Source organism: Mercenaria mercenaria, chromosome 1 (assembly GCF_021730395.1).
Source record: "Mercenaria mercenaria strain notata chromosome 1, MADL_Memer_1, whole genome shotgun sequence".
In the NCBI taxonomy this organism is placed as follows: Eukaryota; Metazoa; Mollusca; class Bivalvia; order Venerida; family Veneridae; genus Mercenaria; species Mercenaria mercenaria.
Genome location: NC_069361.1, coordinates 86,695,308 through 86,713,189, shown reverse-complemented (window position 1 = coordinate 86,713,189; position 17,882 = coordinate 86,695,308). Strand labels below are relative to the sequence as shown.

The following is a 17,882-nucleotide window of genomic DNA, read 5'->3' as shown; positions in this document are numbered from 1 at the left end:
CTGTACTAGTAGAGGATGATTTCGCGCCCTGTGTGGCTGCAGTTGCTGTAAAGCGCCTTTGAAACGTGTTTATCATGAAAAGGGCGCTATATAAATCTGGTATAATAATAATAAATAATAATATGATAACCAGGGCCTCATTGGAGGGTATTTAGTGTTTTACATATGCTGTACATATAAACAGGGCCTCTTGTTGTTTGCATGAACTTAAAACTTTCCTTTCTATTTGATAATGTAATACAGGGTAATTTCTCAGAGATTTATATAACATATCATATCGTAAATTCATTGATAATCTAGATCTGACTGCAGAAGGAAACAGAATCAAATTAGAGATCAAGATTTATGTTTTCTGTTGCACATTTATTACCGGCTAGGAAGTTTTTTGCAGTAAAGTGTTTAAGTTGTTTTGAATTATATCCAAAAATTATTATTACCTCCCTTTTGTCAAAGAAAGAGGCTTCAAGCAGTTTTAAAACTTGCTTTCTGATAAATCTTGTTGAAATATCCCAGTATCTATCATATGGAAATGTAAAACTGAAAATTCTATTGAAATCAAATGAGCCGCACCATGAGAAAACCTACATAGTGCATTTGCGACCAGCATGGATCCAGACCAGCCTGTGCATCTGTACAGTCTGGTCAGGATCCATGCTGTTCACTTTCAAAACCTATTGCAATTAGAGAAACCGTTAACGAACAGCATGGATCCTGAAGAGACTGCGCCAATGTGCAGGCTGGTCTGGATCCATGCTGGTCACAAATGCACTATGTTGGTTTTCTCATGGTGCTGCTGATTAATGAAGTACACAGCTTTTTAAATATTTTCACATTAAAGGGGAGTTATTACGAGAAAAATTAAAGCAAAATAAATGTTATAAAATTAACTTGTCAAGTCAAACTGGAGAAGAATTTGTAAAATATTGTTATTAGGGTAGGAGCAAGGTTATATTCAAGTTTTTGTGGGAAGAGATCAAGATCCTAGAAAGGTTTGTCTGTACTACTTTCATACAGTCTTAAAAAGTCCTGAAATTTGTTGCCCTTTTTTTAAAAAGTCCTGAAAAAAGTCAAATATCGTGGAAAGTACTTAATTTATTTCTGACTCTTAAAATGCTTAAAAGTCCTTAAATTAAATGAAACTGTGTACTTGAAGAAACAATGAAAAAAAGGAAAAACTAGTTTTGACCATAAGTGTATCACAGAGATTGAAATTTTGTTATTTGAAGTCAGTGGCCTTAACCACTCGGCCACGGAGGCCTCTTGAAGAGTTTTAAAGGGAGGTTTTCAATAAAGTATGTAAATCCTTAAAGTATGAAAGTTCTTTAAATATGTAAGTCCTTAAAGTATGCAAGTCCTTAAAATATGAAAGTCCTGAAATATGTAAATCCTTAAAGTATGTAAGTCCTTAAAGTTCATAAGTCCTTAAAATATGAAAGTCCTTAAGTAAGAAAATTAAGTCTTAAAGTATGAAAGTCCTTTAAGTATATTAAAGTCGTTAAAGTAGATACATCCTTAAAATATATAAACTGGCATCAAGCAAAGCTGTAGAATTATGTTAATTTGAATCCTATTAGTATTATCTAAGGTAGATACTCCGGCATCCATCTTCCATCGTCCATCATCCTGCGTCAACATTTTTAATTAAACATCTTCTCCTCTGAAACTGATGTTCAGAATTACATCAGACTTGGTCAGTAGCATCCTGGCATGGACCTCTATCAAGTTTGTTTAAATGGTTCACCTTAGCCACTTTTTGGGGGGCGGAAAGAGCTAAAAATAGAAAAACCTTTAAAAAAAACTTCTTTTCATGAACCGCTTTGTGGATCTACATCAAACTTGGTCTGTAGCATCATTAGAAGGCCCTGTCTCAAATTTCTTCCAATAGGGGCTGTTAGAGCCAAAATTAGAAATACCTTTAAACAACTTCTTGTCATGTCAGCTGCTTGAAGGATTTTAATCAAACTTGGACTGTAGCATCATTATAACGTCCTTTCCCATGTTTTCCAAAGGTGGGGAGCCAAAAATAGAAATACCTTGAAACGACTTCTTCTTGTGAACCGCTTGAAGGGTTGTCATCAAACATAGTCTTTAGCATCATTATAAGGTCGTCTCCCAATTTTGTTCAAATGGGGGCACCTGGCCAACCTCCTTATGAAGTACTAGAAGGATTTTCATCAAACTTGGTCCATAGCATCATTATAAGGTCCTCTCCCAAATTTGTTCAAATGTAGAGACATGGCCCCTTTTAGGCGCCACTAGGGACAAAATTAGAAATACCTCTAAAACTTCTTATGAACCTCTGGAATGATTTTCATCAAGGTTGGTCTATAGCATCATTATAAGGTCCTCTCCGTATTTTGTTCAAATTGGGGCACTTGGCCCCTTTTAGGAGCTACTAGAACTAAAAATAGAAATGCCTTTAAAAGACTTCTTCTCATGAACCACTTAATGGATCTTCATCAAACTTGGTCTGTAGCATCATTATAAGGTCCTCTCCCAAATTTATACAAATGGGAGCAGTCGGTCCCTTTTAGGGGCCACTAGAACTAAGAATAGAAATACCTTTAAAAGACTTCTTCTCATGAACTGCTCGATGGATCTTCATCAAACTTGATTTGTAGCATTATTATAAGGCTCTTTACCAAACTTTTTCAATTGGGAACACTTGGCTCCTTTTAAGGGCTGCTAGAGCTAGAACTAGAAATACTTTTAAACAACTAAATCTTCTAATGAATGGCTAGATGGATTTTCATTGGGCTTGGTTTGTAGGTCCTCTCTAAAATTTGTTCAGATGGGTTAGTTGGCCCCTTTTAGGTGTTGCTAGAGCTAAAAATAAAAACACCTTTTAGTGACTACTTATCATGAACCACACAATGAATCTTCATCAATTTACCTGGTCTGCTAAGCATCAGTAAAAGGTTCTCTCATAAACTTGTTCAGTTTGGGATGTTTGGCCCTTTTAAGGGTCAGATGGTCATACCTGTCAAGTTTCCAAAATATGAAAGAGTGAGATTTGTGTGAGTGGGGGTGGGTGTGGGACTGGGAGTCCCCCTCCCTCTGGGGGGGGGGGGGGGGGGTGGGGTGATCTCCCCCAAGAAATTTTTTTTAAAATTTACATGAAAATATGCATTCTGGTGCTTTCTGAGGCCATTAATATGAATTTCAGGTCCACCCTTTTTTGCCTTGCTTTAACACATTCTATATGGAAAACACATGATTTTTTTGTTTAATCTTATTCCATGATAGATCTACAAGAAAATGTAGTTTTCTAAAAAAAAAAAGATAAAAAATGTGATTTTGTCTGTTTTGAAACTGTTTTGAGTTTTTATTACAGCCGTGATATAAAATGTATCTATGAACCTAAAGGTTTAATACAAAAACGTCTCACTGATCTACATATTCTACTTTCGATTTGAAATGTACTTTCGGTTTGAACCTGCTCCGGAAAAATGGTTGTGCATACAACTTACTTTCTACATAGCTTGCAGAAAGCAAGACTTGGTCCATTGTCTGCTTTTCTAAGCCAAGGAAATTCCAGTTCCCACACGTTGTTATATTTTGACGAATAATTCTTCTTTTTTTCTGGCATCTTCATGTTTTTTTTTTAGTGTCGGCCAAGGTCAAGTGCGCGAATGGTTCTAATACTTTTCCGACAATGCAACGTCCACGAATAGCATAATAGTAACCAGTCAGTCAATATCGATGATTTACGTAATTGGCTCGGAAATTAAACGCATCAATTTGATTGGTACATTATCTCTCTCGGGAAGCTTCGGTTAAAGCAAAAACTGGCCAGAACCAGTTTCGGCAGGTCCGTTACCTAATCAGTACATTGAAAATGACACTTGACATGTGTTTTCTGTTTATTGTTGTCTCATCCTGTCTTAAAATAACGATGCCAGATGGCAAATTTAATAGAGAAAATAAGTGGTCCACAAATTTTTTGGTCTGATTTTTTTAGAAAGCATGAGAAAATGCTCCAGATTCGTTAAGTCGTGATCAAACCTTGAATTCGTGAGAATCACGATTCAAGCGTCAGACTTGACAGGTATGGATGGTTAAGGTCCTCTTCAGGTTAGCAACTTAGGCCCAATTAGGCCTCTTGTTTTAAAGTTGCAGCCTCATAGTTAAAAAGGTAAATGTCATTTTAGACTAATGTAATTGAACCATCATGTATTAACGAGAGTCAATTATCATATCATATAGTCATCTTGGTTTTTATTGTCAATTAAGTGTAGTATGAAGATTGATGTTGTCAGATAAGCAAGAAAAATTTAACAATCAAATTATTTTACATATCTACTCTTATCTAAAAAGGCTACTTTTAGCTAAGGTTAATGACATATTAAAAACAAAGTTTTGAGATATGCTTTTGAATATAATCCTATTAAATACCCTGTTGAAATACAGAGGATATAAGAAGATATAAGACAATATTGATCCAAAATATCCTACCTATCTTTACAACAGTGTTATCAGTCAGTGCTAATAGCACTAAGTGAATTGCTTGTGGGTCATTAGTCAAAGCTATTGCCTGAAGGACCAAAGGCTAGTAGATTTGACTGTTGACCAGCAAGCCATTCAATTAGTGTTTTGAATATGTTATAGGACAGCTTTTATTTTTAAATATTTTGCTTTTTAGCCCAGTGAATATGTCATGAATATAAACCGTTCATACAGCACAAACTTCGATTTATATAGGGAGTCCTGTACTATTATAAATTTTATTAGCTTTGTGTCTTTAACATCATAGTTGAAAAAATGAAAAATAGAAACAGGTTGTTATTATTCCTTCTATTGAATGTTTCATAAATTGTGAAATGTATTTTCAGAAATTTCCCCCGACTGTGATACCTCAGCCTGTGATTCTATCGTAACCCACCGATGTCCGTCTGATTCCATTCTCGTATACAACAGTACTCAGGAGGAGACGGCATGTTGTAAAACAACGTATGAATGCCGATGTGATATGATATGTAAGGAACCGAGGTGTGCTGCAGGACATACACCACAAATACTTCGTCATAGCAACAAGCGACCAGGCTCGTGTTGTGATCTCTATCACTGTAAAATTTCTGGTAAGTTATCACATATTATAGCAGACATATATTCAGCAAGGTACAAAGCCTGAAACTATCAAAACGCTAAATTTTCTTTTTGCTCTGGCAATGTCAAATGTGCATAGATTGCGAGGAAACTTTGCAGGAATATTCCTTCAGCAATGATGATTGCTCAGAAAAATTTCAGTAATATGAATTTGCTTTTGACAAAGTTATGGCACAGGTTTTGTTGCTTTGAATATACTAAATTTCTATCAGAATGTGTTTTATGGTAGGGTAATTATTTGTTTGAGAATTGTAGTAATACATGTATATTGAAGGTGGATTATTGGGGCAAAGTTCTGCAACTTATATTACTGGTAATCCCATTCAGCACCTTATTTCTGATGGTCTCCATCACCATGAGGGTATGAGAGAAGAGAAGTCAAATTATCTGTTAATGCTAAGTTGCAAGCAAGAGAGCTTATGATACCATATTTCACTGATTGGTATTTTGCAGCCAGGTTTTGAACCCATGACCTTAAAGCACGCAGCAGGATTCTACCACTAAGCTACAAAAGCAGTCAAAAACTTAACTGACCGCTTTGTTTAAATGTTCAGTTAATTAGGTAGCTCATTTTTTCTTTATGTTTACTGTTTGGAGCACAAAAAATTGAGTTTTTTTGCCTACCCTATTGTTTCACTGTGCTCATCTGATGTACATACATGCAACTAATGCCCCTTTCCACAGGTATTAGATCAGTATCAATAGAAACCAAGACGTTGTACTTTCAAGTTACATTATTCAGTTCCTCACACTAAAACCTCCCTCATAAGCTTTATTTACCTTGTTTTCTTGTGCCAAACCTCCCTCATTTAGCTCTATTTGCCTCGGTTTCTTGTACAAAAACCTCCCTCATTTGAGCTTTATTCAGCCAAAACCTCCCACATTTAGCTTTATTTACCTCAGTTTCTTGTACCAAAACCTCCCTCATTAGCTTTATTTACCTCAGTTTCTTGTACCAAAACCTCCCTCATTAGCTTTATTTACCGCATTTTCTTGTGCAAAAACCTCACTCATTTGCTTCATTTACCTCATTTTCTTGTACCAGAACCTCCCTCATTAGCTTTATTTACCGCATTTTCTTGTACCAAAACCTCCCTCATTAGCTTTATTTATCTCATTTTCTTGTGCCAAAACCTCCCTCATTAGCTTTATTTACCTCAGTTTCTTGTACCAAAACCTCCCTCATTAGCTTTATTTACCGCATTTTCTTGTGCCAAAACCTCACTCACTTGCTTTATTTACCTCGGTTTCTTGTACTCAAACCTCCCTCATTAGCTTTATATACCTCAGTTTCTTGTACCAAAACCTCCTTCATTTAGCTTTATTTACCTCAGATTCTTGCAACAGCTTGTTATGTAGTTGCATTGGCCATTGCAGTTGATTGCTGTTTATTTAACCATACAGATTTTTAAAGTAGATACTTAAATTTTTGTTAGATATTTCACGAATTTTCTTATAGATCTCTCCAAGTGTTTAGCCCCCATGCTTGGATAAATGTATGCATAATTGTTTATATGTCAGACAATTGTCAAGTGATCGTTCTTAACTTCATAAATCCTCTCATATTCATTAATGTCAATTTAGAGTGACAATCTTCATCTCCCCCATGTTTTTGCCTATCAAAATATTGACATAGACACAATTTTGTTTAAGTGGGACTTGATCTCAATTTTGGCATGTGTTCATTTGAAGCATTCAATAGTGGTATCGTATTTACATCGAAAAGGTGCAGACTTGATTGTGTCGGTCTTCATTTACAAAGTCATCTCCTGGAGTGTCTTTGAATTTCTCTTTCCTTCTCCTTATATTTTATTTTTGTGGTTTATGCATATAATTTATAGTGCATGTTTATCATTCTATTTGTCATGATTTATGTAATTGCTCAATTCGAAATATTAAAATGGAATGAAAAGTTCATAAAATATGACATTGCAATATAATTGAGATCAAATTATGTCACTGCTCAAACTTACGATGAAATTTAACGGCATTTTGGACATGAGTGAAATACCTTTTTGATGACCTTTCACATTTCATCAGGTCCTGCCTTTTCCTTATTGGTGTTCAAATTGCTAAACAAGTGTTTCTGTTAAACTAGCAATTTAGGGTGTTTACCTGAATACTTGCTTCTTAAAACAAAAGCAGACAGACTGGTCTCCCCTAAAACAAGGGCAGACAGACTGGTCTCCTCTAAAACAAGTGCAGACAGACTGGTCTCCCCTAAAACACTGGTCTCCTCTAAAACAAGTGCAGACAGACTAGTCTCCCCTAAAACAAGGGCAGACAGACTGGTCTCCCCAAATCAAGAGCAGACAGACTGGTCTCCCCAAAACAAGGGAAGACAGACTGGTCTATCCTAAAACAAGACAGACAGACTGGGTCTCCCCAAGACTGGTCTCCCTAAAACAAGAGCAGACAGACTGGTCTCCCCAAAACAAGGGCAGACAGACTGGTCTCCCCAAAACAAGGGCAGACAGACTGGTCTCCCCTAAAACAAGAGCAGACATACTAATCTCCCCAAACCAAAGGTAGAAAGACTGGTCTCCCCTAAAACAAGAGCAGATAGACTGATTTTCCCCAAAACAAGAGCAAACAGACTGGTCTCTCCAGAACAAGAGCAGACAGACTGGTCTCACCAAAACAAGTGCAGACAGACTGGTCTCTCCAGAACAAGAGTAGACAGGTTGGTCTCCCCAAAATAAAAGCAGACAGACTGGTCTCCCCAAAACAAGAGCAGACAGACTGGTTTCCCTAAAACAAGAGAAGACAGACTGGTCTCTTAAAAACAAAGGCAGACAGACTGGTCTCCCCAAAACAAGAGCAGACAGGCATGTCTCCCTAAAAACAAGAGCAGACAGAGCAGTCTCCCAAAAACAAAAGCAAACAGACTGGTCTCCCAAGAAAAAGAACAGGCGGACTCACAGGTCTCTCCAAAACAAGAACAGACAGGCTGGTTCTTTAGCAACAGATAAAGGATGATTTATTTTGTGGCAACACCTCAAAGAAGAATGGTGTGTTTATCGGCATCTGACAAACAAGTCTCAAAATACACCAGAATGTTTTGCTTTTGATAATATGTGAAATATCATGAAGATATTGAGTGATAGATAATATAAGATATTGTATTATTTCTGATATGTGATCAAATATTGAGCCACAGTTATTTTTTTTTCTTAGAGAAGTCATTTTGCTTTTATCATGATTTTCCTACATTGTAACGAAATTCATTTATTAATTATAGACATTTACCTGTATTTTTGTGACTTTTTGAAATTGAGTTAAAGTAGCAGAATGAATGAAAAGATATCATAGTCTTTTTTTCAGTTTCATTGAGTTTTTAATATATTATTTTAAACATATTGTTCTAAACATGTGAAAAAAATTCATAAATATACTATTTGTAATGTAAAAGATATTGCAAAAAATATGTAAGGGGTGTTAGAAGTTTCATTATGTGTATTTGCAGCTGGCAGACAATTGTTGAATGTGCTGCAATACTTCCCTATACATAGCAGTGTAACAGGTGATAGTTTTCTGTACAAGAAAAAGTTGTAAAAACAAATTTGAGTTTGTTGAACACCTCATAGTCAAACACTACTTTAATGACACAACAGTGACAGTAGTTGAGGGAAATAGCACCTTTCAAACAATACTTAAATTACACAACATGTGGTGACAGTAGTTGAGGGAAATAGCACCTGTCAAATATCAATGACACAGCAGTGACAGAGGTGAGGGAAATAGCACATGTTAAACACTACTTTAATGACACAACAGTGACAGTAGTTGACGGAGATAGCACCTCTCAAACACTACTTTAATGACACAACAGTGACAGTAGTTGAGGGAAATAGCACCTTTCAAACACTACTTTAATGACACAACAGTGACAGAAGTTGAGGGAAATAGCACCTTTCAAAGACTACTTTAATGACACAACAGTGACAGAAGTTGAGGGAAACAGCACCTTTCAAAGACTATTTTAATGACACAACAGTGACAGTAGTTGAGGGAAATAGCACCTTTCAAACACTACTTTAATGACACAACAGTGACAGTAGTTGAGGGAAATAGCACCTTTCAAACACTACTTTAATGACACAACAGTGACAGAAGTTGAAGGAAATAGCACCTTTCAAAGACTATTTTAATGACACAACAGTGACAGAAGTTGAGGGAAATAGCACCTCTCAGACACTACTTTAATGACACAACAGTGACAGTAGTTGAGGGAAATAACACCTCGCAAACATTAATGACACAACAGTGACAGTAGTTGAGGGAAATAGCACCTTTCAAACACTACTTTAATGATGCAACAGTGACAATAGTAGAGGGAAATAGCACCTGTCAAATATCAATGACACAGCAGTGACAGTAGTAGAGGGAAATAGCACATGTTAAACACTACTTTAATGACACAACAGTGACAGTAGTTGAGAGAAATAGCACCTTTAAAACAATAATGTCACAAGAGTGACAGTAGTTCGGGAAACAACACCTCTCAAACACTAATGACACACCAGTGACAGTACTTGAGGGAAATAGCACCTCTCAAACACTACTGAAATGACACAACAGTGACAGAAGGTGAGGGAAATAGCACCTTTCAAACACTACTTTAATGACACAACAGTGACAGAAGTTGAAGGAAATAGCACCTTTCAAAGACTATTTTAATAACACAACAGTGACAGTAGTTGAAGGAAATAGCACTTTTCAAAGACTATTTTAATGACACAACAGTGACAGAAGTTGAGGAAAATAGCACCTTTCAAAGACTATTTTAATGACACAACAGTGACAGTAGTTGAAGGAAATAGCACCTTTCAAAGACTATTTTAATGACACAACAGTTACAGTAGTTGAGGGAAATAGCACCTTTCAAAGACTATTTTAATGTCACAACAGTGACAGAAGTTGAGGGAAAAAACACCTCTCAAACACTACTTTAATGACACAACAGTGACAGTAGTTGTGGGAAATAACACCTGTCAGACACTAATGACACAACAGTGACAGTAGTTGAGGGAAATAGCACCTTTCAAACACTACTTTAATGACACAACAGTGACAGTAGTTGAGGGAAACAGCACCTTTCAAACACTACTTTAATGACACAACAGTGACAGTAGTTGAGGGAAATAGCACCTGTCAAATATCAATGACACAGCAGTGACAGAAGTTGAGGGAAATAGCACATGTTAAACACTACTTTTATGACACAACAGTGACAGTAGTTGGGGGAAATAACACCTCTCAAACACTAATGACACAACAGTGACAGTAGTTGAGGGAAATAGAACCTTTCAAACACTACTTTAATGAAACAACAGTGACAGTAGTTGAGGGAAATAACACCTGTCAAATATCAATGACACAGCAGTGACGGTAGTTGAGGGAAATAGCACATTATAAACACTACTTTAATGACACAACAGTGACAGTAGTTGAGGGAAATAGCACCTTTCAAACAATAATGTCACAAGAGTGACAGTAGTTGGGGAAACAACACCTCTCAAACACTAATGACACACCAGTGACAGTAGTTGAGGGAAATAGCACCTCTCAAACACTACTTTAATGACACAACAGTGACAGAAGTTGAGGGAAATAGCACTTTTCAAACACTGTTTTAATGACACAACAGTGACAGAAGTTGAGGGAAATAGCAACTTTCAAAGACTATTTTAATAACACAACAGTGACAGTAGTTGAAGGAAATAGCACCTTTCAAAGACTATTTTAATGACACAGCAGAGACAGTAGTTGAAGGAAATAGCACCTTTCAAAGACTATTTTAATGACACAGCAGTGACAGAAGTTGAGGGAAAAAGCACCTCTCAAACACTACTTTAATGACACAACAGTGACAGTAGTTAGGGGAAATAACACCTCTCAAACACTAATGACACAACAGTGACAGTAGTTGAGGGAAATAGCACCTTTCAAACACTACTTTAATGACACAACAGTGGCAGTAGTTGAGGGAAATAACACCTGTCAAATATCAATGACACAGCAGTGACAGTAGTTGAGGGAAATAGCACATGTTAAACACTACTTTAATGACACAACAGTGGAAGTAGTTGGGGGAAATAACACCTCTCAAACACTAATGACACAACAGTGACAGTAGTTGAGGGAAATAGCACCTTTCAAACACTACTTTAATGACACAACAGTGACAGTAGTTGAGGGAAATAACACCTGTCAAATATCAATGACACAGCAGTGACAGTAGTTGAGGGAAATAGCACATGTTAAACACTACTTTAATGACACAACAGTGACAGTAGTTGGGGGAAATAACACCTCTCAAACAATAATGTCACAACAGTGACAGTAGTTGGGGAAACAACACCTCTCAAACACTAATGACACACCAGTGACAGTAGTTGAGGGAAATAGCACCTCTCACTTAAATGACACAACAGTGACAGAAGTTGAGGGAAATAGCACTTTTCAAACACTGTTTTAATGACACAACAGTGACAGAAGTTGAGGTAAATAGCACCTTTCAAAGACTATTTTAATAACACAACAGTGACAGAAGTTGAGGGAAATAGCACCTTTCAAAGACTATTTTAATGACACAACAGTGACAGTAGTTGAAGGAAATAGCACCTTTCAAAGACTATTTTAATGACACAACAGTGACAGTAGTTGAAGTAAATAGCACCTTTCAAAGACTATTTTAATGACACAACAGTGACAGAGTTTGAGGGAAATAGCAACTTCCAAAGACTATTTTAATAACACAACAGTGACAGTAGTTGAGGGAAAAAGTACCTCTTAAACACTAATGACACAACAGTGACAGTAGTTGAGGGAAATAGTACCTGTCAAACACTACTTTAATGACACAACAGTGACAGTAATTGAGGGTAATAGCACCTTTCCAGCACTTCTTAAATTACATAACAGTGACAGTAGTTGAGGGAAATAGCACCTTTCCAGCACTACTTAAATTACACAACAGTGACAGTAGTTGATGGAAATAGCACCTTTCCAGCACTACTTAAACTACACAACAGTGACAGTAGTTGATGGAAATAGCACCTTTCAAACAATAATGTCACAACAGTGACAGTAGTTGAGGGAAATAGCGCCTTTCCAGCACTTCTTAAATTACACAACAGTGACAGTAGTTGAGGGAAATAGCACCTTTCCAGCACTACTTATATTACAGAGCAGTGACAGTAGTTGATGGAAATAGCACCTTTCAAACAATAATGTTACAACAGTGACAGTAGTTGGGGGAAATAACACCTCTCAAATATTTATGACACAACAGTGACAGTAGTTGAGGGAAATAGCACCTCTCAGTTATGACACAACAGTGACAGTAGTTGAAGGAAATAGCACCTCTCAAACACTAATGACACCACAGTGTTAGAAGTTAAGGGAAACACTAATGTCACAACAGTGACAGTAGTTGTGGGAAATAGCACCTTTCAAACATTAATGACACAACAGTGTCAGCAGTTGATTCTCTTACACTCATGATACAACAGTGAGAGTAGTTGAAGGAAATAGCACCACTCATACACTTTGAGCTATGTTTTAAGGCAATGGTTGGGTGTTAGAAATGTGTTAATGCCAGCAGGTTGTAGGACAATGGTTGTGTGTTTTATTGAAAGCATGGAATGAATGATGTTTTACTAGCAGTTTAGAAAGAATACAATAAGTCAACACAAGAAATGTATGTAGGAGGTTTAACCCAGATAGATATGTTCTATTTGCTTAGTTTTGATCATAAATTAATATAGTATAGTATGTTATATACAAAGCCATGGTTTAATATGGTTAAAGCAAAAGACATTTTAATTTGTTCTTAATGCCTACAAATAACATCAAATACTTAGTAAAATTAGGCAGTGGTCAGCCAGTCTTTAATCACATATCATTATATACTGTTAAATATTTACTGACAAGCCATATTTGTTATTTGTTTATTTTACACTGGCCTTGCAGGGTCAGTTTCAATGTCAGCATGATTTATTTATTTTAAGTTCACTTAAAGTGTTTTTGACCAAATATTGACCATACTGGAGATATGAAACACTTTTTCAATGACCTTAAGGACCCACCACATGTGCGAAATCAGAAGTATTGAAATAATAAACTACCAGTTTAAGGACACTTGACCAGAGAAATGTCATCATTTACTATCACGTTAATCTTGTGGGGAAGCCTTGCTGTAAGATCCAGTAATCTCTTCAATATTTCCACATTGCAATCTGTGGTTCCTTCAGGAATGTTTATGTAAATACTATGTAGTATTGTTTGATTTTGACGTTTGAGAGTTCAGTTTATAGACTTGTCTCCCGATTAGGGAAAATAATATGATTTACCTTGCCCTCTTTAGGTAAGAACCACTGTCGTACTGAATAATACTTCCTAAGTAACGGACCGTCCCGTTATTAAAAGTACAGAAACATTGCTGACCTCAAAACCAAACTATAAGGGAAATTTCGTGAAAACTTTTCGTTTTTTTGGCAGTTCTTTAATAAAAAGTACATTGTAAATGAAGAGTTCTGTAAACATGTGAATTAAGATTTTCTGTGTCTTGCTGTTGCCTTTGTGGAGAAGTTTTTGGTTTATGTAAATTAAAATGACCACTTGTTACCCAAGTAGTGTTCAGATTACTGATGTGGATTATTATTTGGACCATTCAACTTTTGGACAAATATACATGTAGTTATATATATATATATATAACTTAAGAAAACTTAAAACTCTAGTTTTCTTACCTGACACATTTTAGAAATTTGACTTTTTCCAAATTGTCATGAAATTTAACTTACAGGTATTTAAAAGGAATATAATACCTTGTTACAAAATTTCTGCTTGTTTACAGTTTCCATTAATTTCATGATTGCTGGCAGTGGAGTTGCTGTTGTATAAGGGTTAATATCTATCTAGTTATCCATATTGCTTTTATATATCATGTAGGACTAACAATTTGCACAGTTTGTCATACATCTCATATTTTGTTCACATTCCAGTTGATTAATGTTGTATGTGTAACAACACTAATGAGTACTACAGTATATCACAGTGAGCTGTAACTGTGTGCCCTGATAACACTAATATTGTCATTTGTCATACAGCTGTCAAGTCCTGTACTTAAGTCAGATAGAACATAATTAGGTTTGCTAGCATGCTGGATTAGCTTGTTTAATTCTGATGAGTTTTAGTACATAACGTGTCCATAATCAAAGCCAGCAGTGTAAGTAATAACTGGATGTAAATATTTGCACTGTTTCCTGTAAAGTTCTTAGTATTTGGCTCAATCTGTGGCTAGAAGACAAGCCAGTGTACACTGTGTTCAACCAGTAATGCCAGTTTATTGCAATGGGAAGTAAAAGTAACACTAAATAGCTGCAAGTTAAATGGCGGAATCAGCATGGAATGACATTCCAGATTTATGGAAAACGCTCTTCTCCAAGCTGAACAACCTTTACACTGTGTTGTCTTTCAGTCATTTAAAGGGCGCAGGTTTCTTTTTGTTGCATTTACTTCAGAATTACTTCCCTTTAACATATTAAAAGTTATTTCATACAAAATTCTGTTAAAACCAATATAATATGAAATAATGAATATTAGGTACTTTGCACTATATCATAGACAAGAGAGTAAGATTTACTTGATAATGAGGAGGTGATGATTTCCAATCATGGCAATCATTTACTACATATACAAGTATCCACCTGTTAGTCTGCATTTACCTCTGTCATTCATATGGATTTGTCAGTTTTTTCCTGAGTATTGTAGTCTCATTTACTTCAGACAAGTCACTGAAAGCTGTTTCTCTAATTTCAATGTTCTTTGCTAACATTCTAATCAGAAATTGTGAGGAAAATATAATACAGGCATAATGATTTATTCCACATACAATATAAGTTGTTGAAATGTATATTCAGCTGTCATTGGTTTAGGTGTTTATTGTATAACTTACATGTTAATGTTACCTGATAACTGTCAGTAATGAAAACTCTATATTAGGAATATGCATGAACTCTTCTTGAACCAATTTTTTAACACGGTAAAAAAATCAGACCTAGGGGGAAAAGTCATTGATTTAATATAGTTGTGATGAATGAAACAAAGTGTTGTACTGTATAATGTATGTGCACTTCCATGTATAATACCCACCTCTGATTTTGGCCCAAAATCGTGTGGAAAGAACATTTTTTGGTCACTTTTGAGATAGGTTGAAAACGAAAATTTAACACATTATGTGCACCAATTTGATACTTTAACTGAGAAATTTTTCAGAAACTCAGGTTTGAATGATCATACTTCAGTACACTTAAAAAATATAGTACTTTGTGACCATGAAATAGTTTACCTAGATGCTGAAGATCTTTTGTGATGCAGTAAAATTGTCCCTGCTGCTTTTCTTGAAGTTCCCAGACCTGTAAACTGGCTAGTTAAAATTGTCAGCTTGCCTGTAATTCAAGTACACCTATTGACCCGGTAAAACAGCTACCCCAGCGGGAAGTTGTCAACCTGAAAGTGACAAATGAACACAGAAAAAACTGTTTTAAGTTGATAAGTCAGGAACAGTATGGCAAGCTATAAGATTTCAATATTTTTTGTTTACCTCAAGTCAACATGCTTGTCTCTGACATGGGTCAAGTTTTCTGTTTGTGTATAATGGTTGTACACATGGCACTGTTTGCATTACAAATTAGTTTTTACCATACCTACAGTGAGAAACCTGGTCAGTCTCCATTCACATTTATGGATTAGCAAATTGATTTATCTCTTGATCATAAAATGCTTTTGCTGACTTGAGCTAGTTTTTGAATGTGACAAGATATGTTTGCTGTTAGTAAGAATCCTATTGTAGAAGGATAATAATTACAGGCTTTTATTGGGCTTTTTTAAAAAACGAACTGAATGGACTATTTGCAGATTTTTAAGATATTTGATTAAGATTTATAAAGTAACTCAGTGCATAAATCTCTTACAGAAGAAATTTTTTGTACCATGTACTTCGTATTTGTCTATGATTATCATCATTTCTCTTTGTTTGTTCCTATACCTTACTCTCTGTGCAGCATTTCTCTTTGTTTGTTCCTGTACCTTACTCTCTGTGCAGCAGTTTTCTTTATTTGTTCCTGTACCTTACTCTCTGTGCAGCAGTTTTCTTTATTTGTTCCTGTACCTTACTCTCTGTGCAGCAATTTTCTCTTTGTTTGTTCCTGTACCTTACTCTCTGTGCAGCATTTCTCTTTGTTTGTTCCTATACCTTACTCTCTGTGGAGCAGTTTTCTCTTTGTTTGTTCCTGTACCTTACTCTCTGTGCAGCATTTCTCTTTGTTTGTTCCTATACCTTACTCTCTGTGCAGCATTTCTCTTTGTTTGTTCCTGTACCTTACTCTCTGTGCAGCATTTCTCTTTGTTTGTTCCTGTACCTTACTCTCTGTGCAGCAATTTTCTTTATTTGTTCCTGTACCTTACTCTCTGTGGAGCAGTTTTCTCTTTGTTTGTTCCTGTACCTTACTCTCTGTGCAGCATTTCTCTTTGTTTGTTCCTGTACCTTACTCTCTGTGGAGCAGTTTTCTCTTTGTTGTTCCTGTACCTTACTCTCTGTGCAGCATTTCTCTTTGTTTGATTAAGACCTTATATAGTGATCAGTGTTTCTCTTCAAAAAATTTTGTTCCATGTACTCTACTCTCTTGTTATCATGTTTCTCTTTGTTTGTTCCTATACCTTATCCCTGTGCAGCATTTCTCTTTGTTTGTTCCTGTACCTTACTCTCTGTGCAGCATTTTCTCTTATTTGTTCATGTACCTTACTCTCTGTGGAGCAGTTTTCTCTTTGTTTGTTCCTGTACCTTACTCTCTGTGCAGCATTTCTCTTTGTTTGTTCCTGTACCTTACTCTCTGTGGAGCAGTTTTCTCTTTGTTTGTTCCTGTACCTTACTCTCTGTGCAGCATTTTCTCTTTGTTTGTTCATGTACCTTACTCTTTGTGGAGCAATTTTCTCTTTGTTTGTTCCTGTACCTTACTCTCTGTGGAGCATTTTTCACTTTGTTCATGTACCTTACTCTCTGTGGAGCAAATTTCTCTTTGTTTGTTTGTGTACCTTACTCTCTGTGCAGTATTTCTCCTTTTTTTTGTTTGTTCATGTACCTTACTCTTTGGCAGCAATTTTCTCTTTGTCTGTTCATGTACCTTATTCCCTGTGCAGCATTCCTCTTTGTTTGTTCATGTACCTTACTCCTGTGCAACATTTTCTCTTTGTTTTGTTCATGTACTTACTCTTTGTGCAGCAATTGTCTCTTACTGTTATGTTTCCTGTACTCCTTATCTCAGCATTTTTCCTTTGTTCATGTACTTACTCTCTGTGAGCAATTTCTCTTGTTATGTACCTTACTCCTGTGCAGTATTTCTCCTTTTTTTTGTTTGTTCATGTACCTTACTCTTTGGCAGCAATTTTCTCTTTGTCTGTTCATGTACCTTACTCCCTATGCAGCATTTTTCTTTGTTTTGTTCATGTACCTTACTCTCTGTGCAGCATTTTTCTTTGTTTTGTTCATGTACTTTACTCTCTGTGCAGCAATTGTCTCTACCTGTTCATGTACCTTACTCCCTATGCAGCACTTTTCTTTGTTTTGTTCATGTACCTTACTCTTTGGCAGCAATTTTCTCTTTGTCTGTTCATGTACCTTACTCCCTATGCAGCACTTTTCTTTGTTTTGTTCATGTACTTTACTCTCTGTGCAGCAATTGTCTCTACCTGTTCATGTACCTTACTCC

General features: G+C 36.0%; 1 protein-coding gene across 1 annotated transcript in view; it reads left to right on the top strand.

Annotated features, from left to right (window-relative positions):
• The window catches only part of LOC123531537 (cysteine-rich motor neuron 1 protein-like), a 114,583-nt gene that overhangs the window by 38,562 nt on the left and 58,139 nt on the right, over nt 1-17,882 (top strand). The window contains exon 2 of the mRNA XM_053553272.1: nt 4,833-5,078. Coding sequence (XP_053409247.1) covers nt 4,833-5,078 — 246 coding nt within the window. The remainder of the gene's footprint in view (nt 1-4,832; nt 5,079-17,882) is intronic.